We start from the raw sequence: 22,776 nt of genomic DNA, 5'->3' as shown, positions 1-22,776 counted from the left end.
AATGACTCGTGTTACCTTGCAGCTTGAAAGTTTGCGACCAAGTCGTCCAATAAGCGGTTGTTTCTCAGATCTTGTTCTGTCATTTGCTAGAAGAGGAAGAGGTGAGTTATAAAGAAAATTTAGGGTTATAAATTACAACACTGTCCAACATATACGGTAATCAGGGATGCACAAATCTGTTGGCCCAACACTGGACTTTGCCCTGAAACGGACACGATTCGTCTGCAGCTGCAGATTCAGCAAATATCTAATAGGTGGCAGCCTACTTTCATAACAGGCAATTTATTTCTCACGAGAGCCTTTTATTTGTCCAGCCAAGCACTGAAACATCATTAAGTAGGCCATAGGTAAACAGGCTAAAGGGGCTTTTGAAACCTTCGTTTCTCACACAAATTATCATCCGTTTTCTCATGTGAGAGCGCATAATATAAATAATAATAAAAGTTTGTCAATACATCTGTGAGGAAGAATTGGTGTTCATTCATAGAAAGTATGACGAGGGGCTGAAACACCGCTTTGTTTTTCTATTATTGTTTTATTTCATAATGCACAAAAACAATTGGTACCGTCCCACAATCGGTTCATCCCTAATATATATATATATATATATACACATCTCACTCTGGGGCTTATTTTCTCCCATTTGTCATTGCCGAAATAAATGTGAGTGGAGCTCAAACATATTCAGCTGTTTACAGTGATATGAAACTTTTTTGGGGCTTAAATTTGAGGCACTTTTGCTCGACTAGGCTCTTGAATGAGTAACTGATCATCTGAATAGAGGCTGATTAATTTTCCAAACGCGTCATTCCTACAGAGATAATGATTTTTCATGATTATGCAGGTGCGACTATGCATTCCACTCACGTTCCATACTTACCGAATTGCAAACTGGACATTGCAGCTTATAGGACAGAAACTTTCTGATGCACAACGAGCAAACTGCAAAATGAGACAAAACAGAATTAGTCATTCTTAATCTGCCAGCAGATAGCTTCACCACCTCCTCTCAAGCCCATCAAGCTTTTAGATTTAGAGCCAATAAGATAGGAGAAATATTAATCCATCACAGCATCACTGCCTGCAGTTTATACACCAGCACGTATGTGTAAAGTCTACAAAGCTAAACAATGCATGTTAAATCTGTCTAATTTATGTATATATATATATGCCAAAAACAGTTTGTTGCCATTGTAACGTGCAGAGTCTGCATGTGCACACAGAACGGAGAGAAAAACACTGAAGGGAAAAAAAAACAACAACATACAAACAACAAGAAAAGTGAGTCAATTTAGTTACTCAATACAATTGGCAACAGAGCCTCCCTGCAGATCTGACTCAGTTGTTTTCCACTCCTGATCAGGAGACAGGCAACTCAGCACACAGGGCGGCCACCTTGCTTTTTCCTGAGGGCCCCCCTCAGCGTCCCCCCCCCTCCTCTCCACATTTGGTGCTTTGAAACCATGTGTACTGCATTAATGTATTCAGACCAGATGTACAGTACACAAGTATCTTTCTTCCAGACCCGGAGCGATGTTTGAGGGATGTTACCTTTCAATCGTATCATGTTCAGGACAGACAACGGGGATTTTTTTTTTTTCATTTGTAAAATATGGATAAACATAAACTGACCCACGGAGTGAGTGTAAGTTTGCATGGTTGTTTTTTTTCTCACTCATCTCGTTGTGTGACCCTGTGATGGACTGGCGAATCGTCCAGGGGCCTCTCGCCCACTGACAGCTGGGACAGGCTCCAGGCCCCCCAACACGCTGAATTGGATTAACTGAATTGGATGGATAAACATAGCCAATGGTTTCACCTCTCATTTTCATTTCATAGTTTCTAAAGGAGGTGGGAAAATTACAGGGCGGGTTCCTCTGTGCCTGATCCCACGAAGCCAAAATAGTTGTAGCAGGTGAGACTGAATGTGCCGACTACACACATGCCTGAATTAAACTACAGGCAGAAAAACATCGCACATGACAAAGAAGACAAGGAGCTGGAAAGAAAAACAGTATGGAAGCATGTTTTGAGGAGAAAGTCTGAAGGAGAATGGCTGCAACCCACACCTCTTCAGTATTCTGTAGACCAATTAAATATTCCTAAGTGTGAAGTGTTGGCACAGCTTAGCCAACAGGTAGAATGAGTAGAGTGTGTGCATCAGTAGAAATCCAATCACTTTATGTGTGAGGGCGGGGAAACCCTGGGATGCTTTTTAAAAAAAAACACCATTAGGTCTGAATGGGTTAAAGTCTTTCTAAAGCAGATAAAGTATTTTCCAAAGCATTTTCCTCCCAATATAAACAAAGAGATACTCGAGTCATTTGACATAAGAAAAAAAGTCAAAATGTTCAGTTTTGCACAGTCCTGCTGCAGTGCAGTAAAGACGAGTCGAGGTAATTCAGAAACGTAAGCAGAAAACTAAAAGAGGAGCCCAGAGACAGCAGCATGGCGAAATCAGCTGATGTATCACTTATGTATGACGCTACAGCCAACATGTGCGACAGCCCAGCTCCTGTCAAAATTCCCGGTGGAAGGCAAACTTTGACTTGAATCAGCTCCTTCATTACCCGTCAGAAGCTCTTCTGCCTCTTTGAAATGACTTTTTTCTGTCAAACAGTTTAGCATAACTCCATACAGACAGGAACACACAGGTGGATAGCTCATTTTGTTACCACTCTAAAATGCCTTCTAACAGTTTTCCAAACAATTCAGCTCAATTTTATGTTACTATACAAGCCACTCAGTGGACTTTCCTTTATACACAGAGAGCTCTATTAAATTTGTGAGAGTCACATGAATAGGAATCACTCGAAAAAGCCGGCCTGCTTCTTACTTACAGTTGTGTGAGCATTTAGACATCATTGAAATGCTGAGGAAGTCAAAGCAAATAGGACACCGCAGCAGCGTGTCAACATTCTGTAGATGAGCAGAACACAGAGTTAAAAAAACATCCCCAAAACATATACCAAAGAATGGAATAACAGAACAAGTATAAAGATGAAAACTACATATAATGACCATGTTTATGTTAAACATTGCATGCTACATCTACCTCAGCTCCTATTTATAATACAAATATTTGAGCTGATGGCAATCGTTTGGTTATTGTTTAAAATCCATTTCAATCACTTCTATAGAAACAGCTGGATGAAACATGTTCAAATCTGTTTTTTTCATTTCAACCATTTGCACTTCCTTCTTCTGCAAAGGTTTTACAGAAACTCTTCTTTATCTTAATGCAATTAACTTCTAATTGTGAGCCTACTGCATCTCAAGAACATGCATCGCAGGAAGGGAACTTTTGGATTTGCTGTAAAATGGTGGCAAACGATATATCTGTTACTAATGTAACCAGACAAAAACGAACCATCGATTGTTGCATGCCAGTTATTTATTTTTAAGGCAGCAACAAAAGCTGGTCATCATAATTTCACAGTATCATTTTAAACCACCAGCAAACTTGTTTAACCTACTATCATTTGTGCATGTTCTAATGGAAAAGACAATAAAAATAATTGACAATCGCGATACTTAAAGGACGTTCATTGAGCTTTTGTAATTACAATTAAGAAAACCATATATGACAAAAATATTTTACTGAATAGCTGAAGATTGTGGCTTTGAAAAATGTGCCTAAACTTTTTTTTTTTTTTTTTTTTTTAAATAAAGCAGAATGAAACGAGGTTACAGGAGGAACTAAATAAAGCATTCATGGACTGTCAATAACGGGATGAAAGTGATATTCAGTGATAAAACTTCAATCTGCATTGGAGAAGAAGATGGTGCACGAGCTTTTGTTTGGTGTGGGTCCAATGAAACATATGAAGAGGACTGCCTGAAGAAAGCAAGCTAAAATTCCACAGTCATTGATGATATGGGGTTGATGTCAGTTAAAGGACCAAGGGAGGTTGCATTAAATTCTGGCATCTACAATTTCCTTCAGGATCAATAAAGTATCTTTTTATTCATCTAACTCTGCAGGAAATACACAGGTTGACATTGGAAATTTGGACATTATTCTCATTACATCAAACAAAAGGTGGTTTAGTGATGCTGAGGTATGATTTAGAATGATAAATGGAATTGCCCAAAAAGCAAAGTGTGTTCAAAGTTTTCCTCAGGGAAGACACATTAACTCAATGACCCCACCAGCAAACAGTCTGGATCGTAATCTCATTGAAGATTTATGGTATAAAGTGAAAAATGTGGCCCATAATAAAGCTCCATCCCGCGAAGCTACACGGTATACAAGAAAGTTGGAACCCGACTGATGAAGACTGTTGTTTTTCATTGCTAAAGTCCACACTTGAAATAACTCAAGCTGTGAGAGAAACCAGAGGATGTTCTAACTGTGTACTGTTCTGTGTTTCCTTTGGCTCATCATCCTATATATTTTATTTCCTTTACTTCATCTGAGAAAAAAAAAAAAAAACGACCTTCTTGATTTCTTTAGAGCATGTTTAACAAAGCCAACCACTTCAGTTATTAAGTAAAATTGTTTTATATCACATCAGTGATTTGTTTACTTTTCACTTATTCGTGTAATCATTCATTGGCAGTATAAAAATGCCGAATGAACATTTTCCAACTGAAGTAATTCCTTTTTTTTTTTATTTTGATATTGTTTGTAGTCACGGTTTGCCTGACAATTAATGTTGTAAACATACAGTAAACAGCAGCTGATTTACTCTCCGGATGGTCCAGCAGCATTCCTAAGGAACTTTGCATCGTCTGAAGTGACTTCTTGTGCTCCCTTAAGTGACTTTTAACACGTTTGGATCACGTTTTAGGTTGTCGTTACGTGTACGTTGGGAACCGTTAAGCAGGATTCCAACTCGGTTCAGAAGCTATGATCAACATTTACTATCAACAATACTAACAATACTTCTGTAAGTAATACGCTATGTGTTTGTTGCTAATAAATTAGCTTAGGTCACATAAACAAAGGTATTGCGGTCAGTAAGTTATAAAACGAAGATCTGGACAGATATATGTTTTATAAACTGTTTTATTAACTAAACATTCATGGATATACTTTAATGCTAGCTGGTGTTTTCTTTTTCCTAGCAATGGGCTAGTAACCAGAGTTTCAGTCAAACAGGCACATATTATAACATAAATACGACGATGACTTACTTTCAGACAGACAAGACTAGGTGGTAAATCCGCTTCAATCTGACGGGCCATGATAAGGACACTGAAGTGCTGTGTTTGGAAAGTTAGCAACACTTCCTTTATTTCTGTGAACTGTAGTATCCCGCTCGAAAGATTGCAAACTGACGTCACCTATCAACTTCCGCCGATGCACAAATACGTGTGCTGCATTCCGCGCAGCTGGGACATTGAAAGCGAAGAAATATCCTCCAAATATCCTCAAGGGGGACACCTTTCAACTCCAGTTTACAGGTTTTAAATCATTTTTAAGTTATGTATGCACTATGTAATTCAATAATTAAGTGAAACTTCTTAAGTGAAAATTCCAGAAACCACGCTATTCTTGGTAACATTGTTGAGAACCGTTAAGCGTTTAACCGTTATGAGTTTAAATAACAATAAAAGCTGTCCTAAGTTTTAGCTCTAATAGAAGATTTGATAGCGTCTGATCTCTTGCACCATTTGCCCTTTTTGTGTTTCTCCAGTGGAACGAACAAGTTTATTGGCCATTATGGGTAAGTAGATGAAGAAATTCCTGTGAAGCTGAGCTATTATTCATTATTTCGATGTACACCAAATGCAACACGCGCACATCGTAAAAGTAAGTATTTAAGGATTGTGAGTTATGTTGTGTCAAATAAGATATACAGTAAAGGAATGCTGCTTATGGCATCATTTAGAGATATCACAGCTCTTTGAATATCAGTTCATATCAGGTTTCAGATTAAAAAAATAAATCAATATTTGATTTGAATGAAAAATATAACTACATGTTGAATTGGAGCATGGCTTTAAAATAGCAAAATAAAAGTCTTCGTATTATTGCATGGACCGACTTTTTGCCACAGTGTAATAACAACACGATTCACAAATTAGTTTCATCTCTAGTCAATTCCAACTTCCATTTTTGTTTGGCTTTCAAATATCTGCCGTCAAAAATGCAATATTAATCTAAATCAAGTTGATAAGGGGAAGATAGCCACCACTGACCCCAACAAAAAAACTGAAGAGTGGAAAATTAGTATTCCAGAACCGCTGACTTACTATTGCTGACTGTTCTTTTTTCAGCTGATGTGTACACAACTGATCCTGGATGACCATTGACAGTATACAAATAACGACAAACAGGTTTTAGAATTGTAAACATATTATTCTACTTTTGCATGGCTTTAACGGTTGTTTCTCAGACACTCAAATTCGGTCCTGGTAAAGTCATGAGCTAAATGTTGTGAAGTTTTTTGGTGGCTTTAGACAGGCAAACACACTTTTGGCATGCAAACCCATAGATAATCCAGGATCGAGATGTTTGTGGTACTCAACTAAAATGAAAGAATTACAACACTGAATATTAAAGGCAGATAGGCATCACACCGCTACTCGGCCAGTATGTGAGCATGTTTGTTGACATGGTGAGAATAAATTGCTCAAATTGAGATTAGTTCAATCTTAACCTGAAGCTCTACATGCCCACCTTTAGACATTTAGCGCTGAAATCCTCCTAGCAGAGTTGGCCTTGAGGAACTTTAAACTAAAAAGCTCACACTCACATCACACTGTTTAACATCATTTTGTAACTTCTAGAAATGACTGTAGAATACTTCCTTTATGGTTTTTAATGATAACGCTATGATTTTTTCTGTATCAACTTTAAAGTTCCCAGTCGGAAAAATCTATTGGTTTCAAAGTTGGGTTTCTGAGAAACATGTCAGCCCCAATCTCAAAATCCCATGTCTGCCCATGCTATTATAAGTACTGATTGCTACAGTAATTAACTGCTTATTAGAGCTTCGGTAACGTGCTGTGTCACAATTAATTAGTCAAACAGTCAGTAAAGTCCAACCTCAGTGAACATATTTCTACGGCATTTCTATGCACAAAATGTGGTGTAATTGTAAAGTGTTCTTTTCGGTCCGAGCAACTGAGCAGCCAGTGGATAGTGGGCAACACAACAACCAGCCAGAGGTATAATTTAAATGAGTCCTTTATTATTTCTATCTATGAATATTTAAATGTTAATGGTTAATCGAGTCCAATGGAAATTAATCTAAAGAGACTAGAGGGGGGTGGCTGAAGGTGTGGATTCTGTTTGGCCGGCTTCACTTCACCAGGCTGGTCGTGGGCCGGTTCACTGGCTCGGCGTGGCTGCACTGCTGCTGCTGCTGACGCCGTATGCTGTGCTGCTGGGGACTGCTGCACTCCATTGTGTGGCTGCAAGGCGCTGCTACTGCTCAGCCGTTGTGGTTGCTTCCAGTCTGACCGTTAGACCACTCCAGCCCACGTCACACTGTCACAGAGAGGAGCAGAGGGAGATTCACACAAGATAAGATATTCAATTTACAGTTTGTTAGGTAGCGAGACCTCAGCGCACATGCACACAGGTACCTGTCACAGAGAAGAGCAGAGGGAGATTGAAGGAGAGCCTGTGTGGGGGTAATTAAGCTGGCTGAAGTCATGTCCAGCACACCTGTTTCAGGTTAGCCCATCACTGCACACACACGCTCAGTCTGTAAAGCCACACCCACACATGCGCCACAAAAATTCACTACTTGTGTCACAGAAAATGCACTCAATCCATTGCCAATACAGGTCTACCCTGTTACATAATGTTATGTTATCAACTTGAATTGCTAATGCTAGCTAGCCTGGTAAGTGAACACAACAATGAGCAAATCCTACTAGTTATATGACTTGAAACTGGAACGCCATCAACCTCCCAACTGCAAGCTCTGATTTCCGAGGCCAGTGGATCACAACATTATGCACTGGACTTAATGCAGTTTAAGATAAGATAGGCCAAGTGATGTTTTTTGACATTTCCTTGGCATAATGGTTGAAGTTTAAACCTCTTCTTCCAGTTCCTGAAATTTCATTGACTTGAGTAGCGTACTGTACCAACAGACAAACAAACAAAATTATTCCCATCAAACATCCTCAGTTTCAAAAAACAATAATTGGAGTTTGCAGAACACACAAGAAAGACAAAATTAAATGTTTTTTGTTGTAAGCCATCAGACTAAATGCTGACTGTGACAGTGAAGTCACTGTATTGGTAAAGTGACTTCTCCAGTTAAATCAGTGGCAAAAAGAGCTGATGTTGTTCAACTGCTTGCTGATAGCTTGTATCATGTACAGCAATTAGAGTCCTCAATATCATTGATCATTTATCCTTAACAAGGCACTTACACCATCGAATCCCTGCATTCTGGACTCCATTGTTCCTGGGCATGTACCTATACAGTAGTAGGTTGTACCCTCGGTGTTTCTAATTCTGCAGCTCCTTCTTTATTTGCAAGGATCATTTTAGGTTGCTTTATGAGAAATGGGCACAAAGATACTCCAAGCATCTCTAAAAAAATTTTCAGTCATTGTTATGTGCTTACATCTATTTTGATGACCGCATGGCTCCATGTCTGAGATGACACCGGCAAAGTCACTTAGACGCAAATTCAAAATACACACAAGGATTCGGATGATGTAGTCTCATATAAAGGGGAAAAATATTTAGCAAAAATAAACATCTGCTTGTATCGAAACAGTGTTTACTAAAAAAACATCATCTGTGTTTGAATATTAGTTGTGCTAATGTAAACAAGACATTGAAAGGTTCATAAATGTCTAACTTAACATTAGAAAAAGGTAGATTTGATTAGCTCTTCCGGTCAATTTGGAACGAACCCAGGGTCCAGTTTTATATTCTTATGATGGAGCAAGGAAGAGATGAGATCAAAGAAGTTATAGAAATCAACGAATGTAGGAATATATATAGATACAGACAAACATGAAGATGCTTATGCCAACATATTCCTGCAGCACATTCAGAGTCAAGTATTCTACCTCTTTGCAGTGCTTTCGTCTGTAGTCAGACCTATACTATCTCCACAGCTCTGTGCCAGCACTAAAGAATGCAACCACAATGATATTTAACGAAATATTTAGCCTTCACGAGGAAGCACAGCATGAGATATTCACTGACCATTTGCACATTTGTTTGGCATTTCTCAGAGGACACGTGACAGAAAATCGATTCTATTCATTCTTGCCTCGCCATGCATTACATTTTTTGCACAAGTAGTGTCCCACCGGTTAGAATTTAAGAAAGCCAAAGTGATTCAGGTATCCATGAAATTGTAAATGTCAAGGCCAATCAAGCTTCCCTGCTCCAATTTGTTATCATAGGTCTCCTTCAGGCAAAGATAACATCATGCAGTTCTACACCGCCTTTTCCTGACTGGAGTCTTTCTTCTGAAACAATCCCTTTGTGAGTCTGTGTGTGTGTGTGTTTGTCTCTGACATGCCACAGTTTAATTTAAATTCATGATCACAAAAGGTATGAATTCATGTTCTCAAATGCCACAAATTATGTACAACTGCATGAGAGAAGCTCGGGCAAAATGGTAATAACACGTGAAGCGACACATAGGCTGGTTATCAGCTCAAATCAAATCAAGTCTTCTTTGTATCAGGTGATTTCTGCAGGAGTTTGACCAACCTCTGCCTTTTTTTCAGCACTCTTGCAGAGACATTCTGATGAGTTTGGACAGCCGGAGTCTTTAATCATTGGATACTCAGCCAAGCAGAAGTATATGCTTCTATTAGCTGAATGACATGATGCACTGAATGCCTGTGAGATTCTCAGTTTCACATTTACTGGAAATGTGTCACAAATTAAATGCATTACTTGGTATTTCTCCTTGAATCTATTAAGTCTAGAATTTCTAGATGTTCTCTTCAGCACAGAGTTGCATTACTCATCCTCTGTGGTTAACAGTTATCTTTGGCTCACTGAATGTGTTGTGATATTTTGTTGGATCGAACGTGTGATTGATGTTCTGTTTTGATCTTTAGGCTACTTTCTCTTCATATGGAGGAGACATTATCACGATGCACGTCAGCAAAATGTTGTTGGTGTATTTGGAGGCTATTCCTCAAACTAAAGTAAGGAAACTTTTAATAGGGTATGGATTATTCCTAAATTCTCTTTCCCTTCATCAATTATAAATCAACTTTATTTGGTTTACGATTTCTTTGAAAGATCAATCAGAAGCAGCCAGCTTTAGTCGTTTAGGAACCTCAATGAGATCCTACTTCAGCCAAGTTTTTAGACATTCAAAAATAATGAAAACTGCGTTTGATGGGTTGTTTAGCACAAACACAAAAATATCTCTTTAAAGGAATTCTTATAACTTTGCATAATCCTTTATCTGAAATTCCAAAGACTTTGATTTCTCCTACGTCTGCAGGGCACGAGATAAGTTTACACATCATGAAAAGTTCGGTATCAGTGGATTTGCGATGGAAACTTTTGATGTCATAAAATCACCTCGTATGTTCTTATTATTAAAGAGGGCAGATAAGATGTTAAAGCAGCCCTGCTTCTTTCAAACGCTCTTCAAGCAGAGAAGAGACAAGTAGAAAAGATGAGGAATTTCAATGAAAAAAAGAAAACCACATTGCCGTGCCTCAATCACACACTCTTATTTAAATAGGAATATTTTAAAGTGTAAAGTTCAAGGAATTTTCTGTGCTTAGTTTAGGGTGACTGCTTTTCAGCTGATTCCATTACACTAAGACATTTGACCACTGAGCCAGAGTAGCATCTGTACACACACATCTGTGGGGGGAATCTTGTTCAGCACTTCTACTCTCCAGTGAAGCATGTCTAGAATTTAGGTGTAAATCCAGTCAATCATCACATATGAGGCATACATTTCTGCTATCACAAAACAGCGTGAGATCATGCTTTGTCATGACCTGATGCTCATTTTCTTTGGCAAATGGTTCAAAATATGGGAGTGTGCCGCAGCACACTGTGAGATGTTCTGCATTGCGTTTTTTTTCCTCAAATATGCAGCTACTCTAGAACAGAGAACACACCTCTTATTGGAAAAGCATGTGCTTTATGACAAGTTACATCCAGGTACCCTTATGTGACGTATTTTATTGATACAAAATAGCTTCATATGACAATAAAACTTGTGACTCTCCAGACTTAACAATATGTACTTAGGAAAAGCTCAATCCACAGTTCACTTGACACGATGTCAAAGAGCTGTATTGTGCTTTATCAGTGTTACACTGTTATCTATTCTCCACTGGTATATCTATATCTAATGAGACCCTTAGCAATGAGTCATCTAGCCCTGTGTTGCCCAGTGCACAAAGCCAGACCAGTCTGGCATTTTAACAATGGTTGGAGCTCAGGGAAATTAGTGGAAACAGATGAAGCAAGATACGTGTGTGAAACAGTGGCCTCACAGTCTTGTCTTTAAACATGCTGATGAAAGAGCTCTTTTTTTACTGGTTATTTTTAGATGTTATATATTTAACGTTACAATCTTTTTTTTACTGGTCTTTGCTTTAAGAGGAAATGTACAGCTGTGTCATTTAGAAGGAGCCAGGTGGCAACAATAACCCTTTGGGACTTCCATGTCTTCTGATGCAGGTGCAATACTGGTCAAGACTCACATAAAAGGTTATTTCTTCTTCCTCTGTTTATGCAATTTGACTTTTAATGCCTTCAGTGTTTGTTTCAGAAATTCTTGGGAATATATTGTTTCAGTCGTTACCTCCAAAAGCATAGTCTGTAATGATTATAATTATTTCATATAAACTACAAATTTTGGTCAAAAAGAAGGGTGTGGTTGAAATCTCCAGAGATCACCATGAATACAATGGTTTGGTTTGTTTTTAGCATGGCAACAAGTGTGCTGATGATGTCACATGCAGCGTGGTCAGGTAACACAGGGGCATAAATTCACAGAAACTCCCAAGGAAAAATTGAATATCTGGAGTGTAGTGACACTCCTTCTCATTATTGGTCAAGGATTACACCATCTGTAGTCAACAAGCACTGCAATCCCTCCTCCTTTGCTTTTAGCACTTGATCTGCAGTCTCAGTCTGCCTGTATAGTCTCAGAACCAGATAGAGAGTTAAACGTAGACCTAAATAAACTTTAAATCCTGGTATTAAATGATTCAGTGACAATTTTTTTTTTTTTTCATTTTCCATTGTACAGGCTACATGACTATCCCACTTAAGCACTTATGGTGCGTTTCACTTGAACTTGGAAGTCAGAATCTCTGACGCCCCATAGGAGATATCAATCGATATGTCCCCTGAAATTAAATTCCAATCTTGGAAAGTCTCAGGAACTTCACCATCTGTGGCTTTAAAAAAAAATCAACATTGCTGCCCTATGCAATATAAATTGTAATAGCTGAGGTAATCGATGGTTAATTAGCAGTTTCGTCTGTCTGTGTCTCAATACATCAGTGGCACACATAGCACTGTCCAGCCTCTGTCAGTAAACATATTGCTGTGGAGTTGGTATGCACGTAATAAAGCATAAAGTGTTGCTATCGAACTGGATTGCTTGCTTGGTCATTGAGCAGAGGGGTGAGCAAATCATATTGGCTGTCTGATTTGCAACATGTACAGGGTGACATCATTTCCAGCTTTGAGATCCAACTTCAAGCCAAATGGAATGCAGTATGACTCAGTTACAGACATGGCAGCAGCCATGTCAATGACACACGCTGACATGCTTAACTGAACACTTGTTAAAGAGAGTCATCATTAATTAGCTTTTTTTTCTTTTCTCAACTGTGCTATATATTTTCATGCTAAAAGTGGTGATATATGACCTTCCAAATATTAGTATGGCAACAAACAGTGTTTTGCTATGTTAGGAAGTTTAATGGCGATCCTCACACTGTCCCAATGTGTTTTTATTGTACTTTTTGCTCCTGTAATGGAACAAGAGTGGCTGCTTGTGCATGTTCATATATGTGTATCTCTGTTAGAGCAAGTAGCGCACTGGCTTTTCCTCCACTAATTAAACCACATTGTAGTTTAAGAGATCCAAGAAAGAACGAATGCAAAAAAAGAGATTCGTGAGCTGTTTGAAAGGCAGCACCTTAGGTTCCCCTTATTGTTTGGCTGTGTTTGTTTTAATCAGAGTAGCTGCGGCTCAAACGCCAGCAGTTTCCTAAAGTTGTATGTTAACCCTTTCAAGGTCTGCAGGATTATAAAGAACCTAAGTGCACACCAAAGGGAGGGATTCGCTCCCACAGTAAACACGGCTAATGAACTGCCTGAAACAGCTCATTTGTAGTCCAGGCTTTTCTTCCTGACGAGACGATATCACATGAAACACATTTGTATCGTGCCTGAGGAATGGCTAGTTTGACAAACAAAGAAGGAGCATAGGTACATACTTGGCGTATCAACAACAAGCGGAACCTAACTCACATCTAATCACGTTATTATGGGATCATTTGTTTTTACATAATCACATTTGCTATTAAAGAGTGATCCCCTCTGCCCCAGCTATGCAATGATGAGATTTGAAGAACTTTGACGTGCAATTTATGTGCTCTTGCTTGTTGTCAGGGAGTGACACCGAAAGTAATGTGCATTGATCTTGCGTGGCCTGTGTGGCATGTCATGCACTCTTTGGTGTGACTTAAGAGAATATTTGCGTGGACAAAACGCACACAGCTACAAGCCTGACTCGTCTGTGTCGTCAAGCTTAATTTATTATGCATGCAGTATGCGCACTACCCTGCTTCACTCATGCACTTCAAAGATGTAGGCATAGCTGGAAATGTCACCGGATTTAGAGGTGTTGCCATCTGCTGTAACCTTGACAGTCTATTGATTGACTTCCATTCTATTTATGCATAAGGAAACCAGTCAGAGTCATTTGCTTTATAAATCCCCAGAAACGGACAACTTTAAAAAAAAAAAATTGTGGTAAGGTCAAAGAATTGTGATGAAACTGCATCACATCAAAGTTAAATATACTGACCTGTATGCAGATCCTAATGGATGTCTTTGGACTGCAAAATATTAGAAACCTAATAAGCCTGTTTTTCACATTATTTTTCAGAGAAGAGATTTTCTCTCTATCTTGCTTGTGACATCTTTATCTTGTCTAATCTTTCTCTCGTAGCTGGAGTTCATGGTTTGATCCCACCAACATTATTAAGAATACTTGCTTGACAGTGTCAATCAGTTTTTGCTTTTTAAATAGTGTAAATTACATGGGAATGGAGCGCAAAAAAATCATCTACGGCTCATCACTTCTCCTCCAGGGCTTTTATCTGAAGACTGCTCAAGTGTTAATTATTTTTGATATGGATAAGATGGGGGGAAAAAGGCTCTGAAGGTTCAAACAAGAAGTTATGATAATATTGTTCTTCTCTGACTCTCAGATAGAGATTATGCTTTATTGAAGCATTTGCTCTCATTTGTGCATTAATCAAAATTAATTATAAGCCAAATTAGATCAACAGAGATAGCTTATGCAACTTATTTTTCAACCCAACTGTAGCATCTGTTCTTGATGATGGCACACCTCATTCTGCAGAGGCACACCGCAATTTGCTTGGGGGCTGTTGGTCTGATTGATTTTTTTCTTCTTTTTCTTTTCTTTTTCCCCAAGTGATCTAAATAATTTATTAGATCATTTCACATTCTATCTCTGACAAAACTTAAATTTTTATTTGTCAAACACACCTCTGTTACCCTCCTTTTTGTACTTGGTCTATAAGGTTGGCAGTGACAAGTGCTTAGGTGACAAGAGGAGAATTTAAAATGTACTGTGCTTAGTTAAGGTATGCTGACACGTGTCATGCTGATATATTCTACTTCCATCCTGAAGGCAATGTTTGATTAACAATTAATTAAAATCACTCCAGAATCATTTGAACAATGTGGCCTCATGTGTTTAACACAATTTAGACGTATTTCCCAATTTTACATATCAGCCCAACCACAGAACTCTTTAAAAATAGACTTTAACGTTATAATGAAGTAAAGCACTGCATTTGACTAACTCACACTATTGTGAAAATGTACTACACTGAGTAGAAAATATAAAAATATTTATCAACACTGAAAAGTAAAATTGCAGTTGGTTTTGGACCGAAACAATGGTGAAAAACTATTTTGAGAACAGTTTAAACCTGCCTGGTACAGGTTGAAACCGGTTTGATCCGGTCCAGGACACACGTGACACCATTACCTCAGACGGAAGGAATTTGAAATGTTGCCTGAAGGCCAAACCAATAGAGGAAAAGTATTGGGTCTGATCGAATTGTTGCCAGGCAGAAGAGAGTTTTTTTTTTTCTTTTGAGGAAAAAGCAGAACTTAACCAGGAATTGAGTGTATAAAAGCTGTACAATGTGACTGTAAAATCAATCTTTTTCTGGAAAGGATTTTGGTTTATTCCTTTTTATTGAAAAAAAAAACATTTGTGGCTCTCTCCAGCGTGTTTTTTTTTTTTTTTTTTCTTCACATAACACGTCTTACAGTCTAATGAAATATATGAACACAGCCGGTTGTTTGACATGTCACTGTTGAACAGGGGTTTCTCAGTTGGAACAAATTGAATTTTGTTAATGCTGCATCAGTGTGCACAAACGGCGAGAAAGCCAATTTCAAAAGGAGATGTAATCATATAACTTATGCAAAACTCAGCAGCAGTACTCACGGGTAGTATTTACCACAGTGCTTGTTGCAAAACTTCAAAGAATAATGTACAGAATGATGACTACATGCTAAACATGTAAAGCTGATGTCCATCTAACACTTTCTCTGCTGCAGTTTCTCCATCATGTGGCCACTGAATGAATTACAAAATCTGGTTTATAAGCATCATCAATTTAATGTTTAGGTTTTATATATACATATATATCATTAAATTAGCATCTAATTTTATATAAAGGTTGAAAGTTTTGTTATCATTATCTTTTAAGAGAAAAGAAGGTTAAATTTGTGTTAAACCGCTCAAATCTTGACCTCCATTATGGAATTATTCATCCATCAATCCATTTTTGACACCAGCGTCAGGAGGATTGCACAGAAGAATGAGCCTATCCAAACTGCCAATGGGGCGAGAGGCAGGGTACACCCCAGACAGTTTTCATGTAAGTGCAATAAACTGAACTCACGTATTCCAAAAATGTTCTCAGTGCAGCTTTTTCCGCCCTTCTTTCCTTTTTACACTTTTAAAGCACATACAGCCTTTTTTGGTACAATGTCATGTGTCATTGTTGTGTCTCAAACTAGGGTTTTGTTTCAAAAGCAATCCTAGAATGAAAATGACTGTTCTTCAACTAAAGAAAAGGAAAAAAAAACATGTTTCACCGAGTTCCTGTTGGGGTTTTCTAAGTTTCAACTTCAACTTTGGGTTGGCCTTGACCCACAAAACAATTCAGTCAGAAAAAAGTCTCATCACAGAGCAATAATGTTTTTTATTTTGATGCATGAGTTTTCAACTTCCAGTCAGTGGGATGATGTACACTACATCACAGGTTTCAACCAGCCAGACACGGCATCACTAGACGAACAATTAAAGAGAAGGTAAACAGTGTGACAGTAATTCACACTCCCTAATACAGCCCCACTCTGCTCTTTCACTGTGATGTTCTTTTTGGAAATCAGTGTACAGTTCTCTCCCGTTCGCAGACAGTGCGACTCATTTCAGCATATGTTCCATGAAAGAAAATGTTACTGTAATACCACATGTAGAGAGGGAAAGTGAGTACACCAAGTTCCTTGTAAGCATACATGACAGAGGCTTGTATCAGTTGCTGCCAACAACACCACAACAACTTTTCTTTGAAATGACAAGAGCTGAAGGCTCCACCACGGCACAGGGAGATCACAGGGGAAACAAAAAAAGATGACAAATATTCTGAGATGATTCTAGTGAACTTTACCAGTAGATAATGTATACAGTAGTTTTAATCACTCCCAGATGAGCAGTTTTTGATGATTCGTCACAAAAGTAATATCTTCACATAATGTCTTCCATGTGGTGGTTTGATAACTGAGTAGCAACAGAGTTTAGGACAAAAAGGGCAACATCAGTTCATGATAAACATGACAACTAATAGACAAATATTACTGTTAAAAAAAGTAAAAAAGCAAAAGTCCTATAAGAATTGATGTTGTGCACAAAAGGCACTTAAATGTTCAGCTTCACTTCCACAAGTGTCCATAAATTAAAAAGAAATCCAGTTAGATATGAATATTTCACTTCATAAAATTGTGCGCTTTCCGTTACATTCTTATCATGGACTTCACCCGGCGCAAAACTGTAACCAGGACAAAAAGACAATAAGAACAATGTCCATGAAAGGTGACTCATCTGCTGGTTCGCCGTAAGCTGCAGCAATACCAGCAGGAACCAGCAGAGGATGTGAATGCACTGCAAAACATCAAATGATATATTGCCTTTTATCGTGGCTGCACAAGCCTTGTTTTTAATAACCCTCCTGCAGTGACACCGTTACATCCGGCTGTGATAATCAAAAGGTAAACCAAAAACACTGACAACAAGCAAATATTTTCAGTTTACAACATGTATCTGTTGTCGACAGCGGAATCAATGCCTGGTTTAAGAGCTAATAATTGAGTTAATCATTTTTAAGAAGTTTAAGCATTTATTTCCCAATAAATCAAGCTGTTAGTTCCCATTCACTTGTAGCATTATAGCAAAGGCTACAAGTGTCTTAACTCGTCATTCTCAACCCTGTGAATGTTAAAGCGAGTTTCTTGGCCCAGTGTTGAATCAATCGTTGCGTTTCACCGTGGCAAAGTACCACATACGATCATCAAGTCCCACACGACAGCGCAAAGCATGCAGAATAGAGAAGGTTCTTTAATATGCAGATTACAAGATCTCTAAAACTAATTTGTAAGAAGAACATTGTTTGAATAGGTATTAACACTTGAATGTTCTTATTTAGTTTTCATCCAGCAAAAAAGGAAGCTTGTGCACTCTTGAGTGTCACTGTGTCTATCAGCAAAGATAAGCAAAAGGTAGAAAGTAAAGAGGCTCCATTGGATGAAATGTGGTCTTCTTTCAAATTTAAAACTTGAAAGAGAACTTAAGGAGGGCTCACTATTGCTATTGCAATAACTTTTTTAAAATCTGATTTGAAAGGGAAACAGTACAACTGAGAGCTGTGTCGAACTGAGATATGGTGTGAGAAAGATGATGGAGACGTTTTATTCATCCTATGTTCTACAGTACTTTTATCAAATGCTTTCTAAACACGCACTACATGGCGAATGATCTGAACTGTATATCAAAGTCAAATTATATGTTTACATTTCACTTGAAATGATAAAAAGGTGGTTAATTAAATTTACAAGTGCAGTTCACACCAACCCTTTGCCCTTTTTTTGGATTAACCTGTACATGTTTAACACTTACAAATTACTAGCTATATATTATGTACAAGTTTACCACAGAAATCCTACATTAGCTGGCACACAAGTTTTCTATATCTTATACACAGCACATAGAAAGAAAACATGGAAACAGGCATGTTATGTCTGTCCACAGTCCAACCATGCATGATGGTGGAGGAAAACTTGTTTTAAAGTACCGTGCCACTGATTAGTAAAGTAACTTCAGAGGTCCTCTTCATGCCAAGATGCTTCATCTTTTTGCAGTGATGCCACACACATGCCAATTTTCAAATCTAGCACTGTATGATTAATAAGTATTTCTTCTCAAAATATTTGGACACCTGAAACTTAAGTTTTCTTTTTCAACATTGCGAGTAAGGTCTTAAACCAACATCTCATTCTTACAGTGATTAACAAACATGTTCACGGACCATATCATTACAAATCGTTGCAAGTTGTTTCCTTATGTTCTCCAGTCCTTGCATGCAGGAATAAATGACACTATTTTGTTACTTTACTGAACAGCCTATGGACTATAATACAAACAGAATGCATGGTGACTTCAAGTAAGTTTGTATGTACAGCCTTAAGGCCTGTGCCCTAAACGATCAACAGAGGTGGTATTTTAGTCTGAATGCCCAACACAGTCCAGTTGAGGAGTTTTCACATGTCAGCAGAAGCGATTAAAACTAAAACATCAGCCGGACTGAGTATGATGAACCGAATTTCACACAAGTATTGCTTTACTTGCATCAAATGCATCTCATAAACAAGAACATGGCCAAAGATTTCGGTTGAAACTGAGGTAAAACTGAAATACACATTTTCTTATACACATTTACTGTTAAGTCAAGTTTCACAGAGAGCTGAGGTTTACACCATTACACCTTTACAGCTTTGTCTGCTGCTTTATCACCATGGTAACATGGAGATTCCTGTACAGAGAAAAGCATTTGTTCCTGCTTTCCACGAATCAATACTTTTTTCCGCCAATTTAGAAAGCTCTACAGCATTCTCAGCAAGCAGATTACACTTTTGCTACATGGTCCCAGTCTTATCCCCGCCATCACCAGAAATATTCACATTAGAACCAGAAGCTGTGTTGTTACTTGGAAACATCTTCTCAGTGGGAGTTACAGCAGGGCTGCCGACCCCAGAGGAGCTGGAGCTGCTTGAGCGGTGCTGCGTTGGAGGAGGGCGAACCGGTCTCATGGGCGGGGGACGTAGTTGAGCCCCAACCAGCCGGGCCGAGAGCGCAGGTTTGAAGGTGGTCATCATCTCAGAGGTTGAGCTGCTGCTGCGGCGCATAGCTGCATCCGGGTCACGGATCATGATGGTGTGAAGTGGGCTGCCAGGTTCTGAGCTAACCGGATTCTTCATTGGCTCCAGGGTGTCAAGGACCACGTCAGGAGCCTGTTTAACAGTATTCTGACGCTCCAGCTCACGCAGCTCATGGAGTGCTGTAGTCATAGTCTTTTCTATATCCTGGAGAGATGAGGAGAAGGAGAACAAATCCACAAGATCAGTATTGAGTTTGCCACAAAGGATTAAAGGACTTGAAGGACCATGTGTTTGTATGTTTTACTTTATTAACAGCTCAACATTATACTCAACATTGCTTACCAAAATAATGACTATTTTTCATACAGAGTCAGTTGAACATAGTTAGGGTTAAGTTTGGGGTATTTTTACCCATCTTTCCTGAAAAAGACCTCAGTTTTTAAACTGATTTCAGTGATGTTTTTGTTGGGGGACTATGAGGACAATGAGAAAACCTTTAGGTTGTGGATTTTGATATGTGTTAAGGGTTGGTATCCTGTTGTTGAGGCCATGTTATTTATTTATTTTTTAACAGACTGTGAGGCTTTTTTTCCCCAGATTTTGCTGCCATTTAATTTAATCAGTTCTTTTTTCACAGTAAAAAGCAATTAATAACACTTGCTGTTACACCAGCCCAAATTATGAGGAAAACTGAGACATCTTTGATAGGCTGTTAAAATGTTACTTTTCATTCCATTTACTACATACCATTCATTTCCATTTCACTTCATTTACTCTGTGAATATGTTTGAGGTAAACTCTAACAGCTACAGTCGTTAACTGATGAGGATTATTTTGAGAAGCAGTGTTTTTTTTAGCTTGTTATTCAGACCAGCGTTTCTTAGAGGTGTGCCTGTTGCCCAGCTCCAGTCTAGTCCTGACATTTATTAAAAGTCCCAGTGGCTCCTCTCAGACTGACAGCTACAGCAGGGGGCCCAGCTCTGTTCAACCTATCCCACCCAATTCGCCTCTGTGCTACAATTGTCTGGCAGTCTTGATATCCCTTTTATAATAACCACTTTCCCATTTCTTTTGCCTCTATTAAAACTTCTCATCTTAAAAGGCATTACTGAACATTTTGTCAATACAAACACAACAGAGTTGGGTGTGGATGGGTATGGAGTGAAGGAAATATTTACGTGCTTTATAGTACGGAAGGAAGAAGACAGCAACCAGTGATACAGTAAAGTCGTACACAGTCAACAAAAAAAGCTCTCCCATGAGTAAAAACAGTAAAAGGTTCATGAAGTGCTCTCACCTCAGCCAGGGCCTCAGTCTCTAGTGTTTTGTGGTCCCCCAGGCTGCTGTGACGAGTGGTGCCTGGTACTGGTCTCAGTGGGTGGCCCTCGGGATAGGCCTTCCTGTCTGGGTAGTTAATACTGCCAGCACTACCAAATGTACCTAGCCGCCGTTTTTCTGGACTCTCCATACGACCTTTGCTGATGGATATCTTGTGAGGGCTGCTGGGACAGGCTGCAGCCCGCGGCGGAGTGTCAGCCACTCTGGTTGGGCTGTGGGTCTCTGTACCGCTCCGACGACGTGGGATCGCAGCTCCATCGGATCGTAACCTGACCCTGTGAAGGCCAATCAGATCCAATCCATCAGGAACTCTTTTCAATATAAACAAATATTCAAAAGGTGAAAGATAAAAGATGATTGAACATGATGATGAAAGATTGTTTTTAATTGTATCCACCTTCCCATGACTCCTCCAAAGCTGTAATCTGGTGATTGCTCGCATGGGGATGGCATGTCATTTTTGGATGAACCTTTTTCTTCCAGCAGTGGTCCACTGCTAGCTTCACTATCTGCTTTCTGGCTGAGGTTATCTGAGAATGCATCATCCCTGGAAGAGCAAAATCAGCTGTGTTGAACTCAACATGTGAATCAAAACTACAATACATGTGATGACTTAACCATTTAAACAGAGCAGAATCATAAAGACTGTCGCTTTTCACAAGATACACCAAAGCTAAAGTGGTCTGAGGTGTTACGTACAGGTCTTGTACAACAATATATTGATGGGGGATGAGGCCATCCACGCCATTATGACGGCCCTCCCACCAGTCTTCTGATGCTCTGTGATACAGAAGCAGAGAGGCCCCCTTCTTGAATGACAGCTCCCTCGGACTACGTCCCACATAGTCAAACCTAGCAATGGCCTCAATCTGCTCAACCTCTGAAACACACAAAAAAGCAAAGAAAACTGTTTTAAAAAGTTTAAAAAGAATAAAAATATATTTCAGATGGATACCTTGCACATCTGTGAAACATTAATGCCGAGCAACAGATTTTGGAGCAACATACACTTACCATCCAGATGACATCAGTTTTCAGGGAAGATTTTTTTTGTTTGTTTGACAATCAACAAGACCAGACGACACTCTGCATGTTGCTTAAATCTTACAATTAATAAAGCAAGAATGAGAACCAATTTTTCCTTTATTTAAAAAATTTAAAACTACAATGACTGTTTCCCTCAGTTTCCAATGATTGAGGTCCTGACCTGACCTTTACTTAGAACATTGTACTTACATTTAAGTCAAAATGAACAAAACAAACATTTGGAGTTCCAGGATTTGTTATATTATTTTTGTGCTATTTCTTATTCAGTGTAATGTTTAAATGATATACACATGTTTGCAATGTAATTCTACAGGCCAGCAGGGGTCAGTCAAACTTAACTGTTTAATAGCAGTGATCTCTGAGCAACTATCCTCTTGTTTAAAGAGAACGCCCAGATGGTTTTATTATTAAAAACCCACCTGAGCTTTGTCTGGATGTTATAGCAGCAGCATAAAAAATTGGAAAAGGAGCCTTTTTCAAATTCGTTTTTAATCATACTCAAATGAAAACAGAAGGGCCATGATCATCATAGCAGGGGATAAGCTCTAATTTCAAATTCATCTTTTTTTCTTTCATGAAAAATTTAACTATTACTAGTGGGCATAAACTGCAACCTCAAAGCCTGTCATGTTAAACAAGATTTTTTTGTATCATGGCCCAACAAGAAGCCTTTGTTTTCTTCTCCAGGAGAGAGCAAGAAAGCAGAGATGGGGTCAGCACTTGTTACCAACAAAGCCAGCAACAAA

General features: G+C 38.7%; 2 protein-coding genes across 4 annotated transcripts in view; both read right to left on the bottom strand.

Moving 5' to 3' along the window:
- Positions 1 to 5,281, bottom strand: part of rad18 (RAD18 E3 ubiquitin protein ligase) — a 28,628-nt gene extending 23,347 nt beyond the window's left edge. For both annotated transcript variants that reach the window (XM_072383153.1, XM_072383154.1), the window contains exons 1-4: positions 5,140 to 5,281; positions 2,841 to 2,919; positions 881 to 942; positions 16 to 86 (exon numbers count right to left, since the gene is read on the bottom strand). In XM_072383153.1, coding sequence (XP_072239254.1) covers positions 16 to 86; positions 881 to 942; positions 2,841 to 2,919; positions 5,140 to 5,190 — 263 coding nt within the window. In that variant the 5' untranslated portion in view covers positions 5,191 to 5,281. The remainder of the gene's footprint in view (positions 1 to 15; positions 87 to 880; positions 943 to 2,840; positions 2,920 to 5,139) is intronic.
- Positions 5,282 to 16,396: 11,115 nt separating this feature from the next.
- The window catches only part of srgap3 (SLIT-ROBO Rho GTPase activating protein 3), a 54,637-nt gene continuing 48,257 nt past the window's right edge, over positions 16,397 to 22,776 (bottom strand). For both annotated transcript variants that reach the window (XM_072382217.1, XM_072382218.1), the window contains exons 19-22: positions 21,683 to 21,863; positions 21,381 to 21,530; positions 20,943 to 21,258; positions 16,397 to 19,849 (exon numbers count right to left, since the gene is read on the bottom strand). In XM_072382217.1, the coding sequence (XP_072238318.1) occupies positions 19,403 to 19,849; positions 20,943 to 21,258; positions 21,381 to 21,530; positions 21,683 to 21,863 (1,094 nt within the window). In that variant the 3' untranslated portion in view covers positions 16,397 to 19,402. The remainder of the gene's footprint in view (positions 19,850 to 20,942; positions 21,259 to 21,380; positions 21,531 to 21,682; positions 21,864 to 22,776) is intronic.

Source organism: Leuresthes tenuis, unplaced genomic scaffold (assembly GCF_036924035.1).
Source record: "Leuresthes tenuis unplaced genomic scaffold, fLeuTen1.0.hap1 SCAF_3, whole genome shotgun sequence".
Lineage (NCBI taxonomy): Eukaryota > Metazoa > Chordata > Actinopteri > Atheriniformes > Atherinopsidae > Leuresthes > Leuresthes tenuis.
The sequence above is the reverse complement of the archived record's forward strand: the minus strand, read 5'-3'. Positions and strand labels throughout refer to the sequence as shown.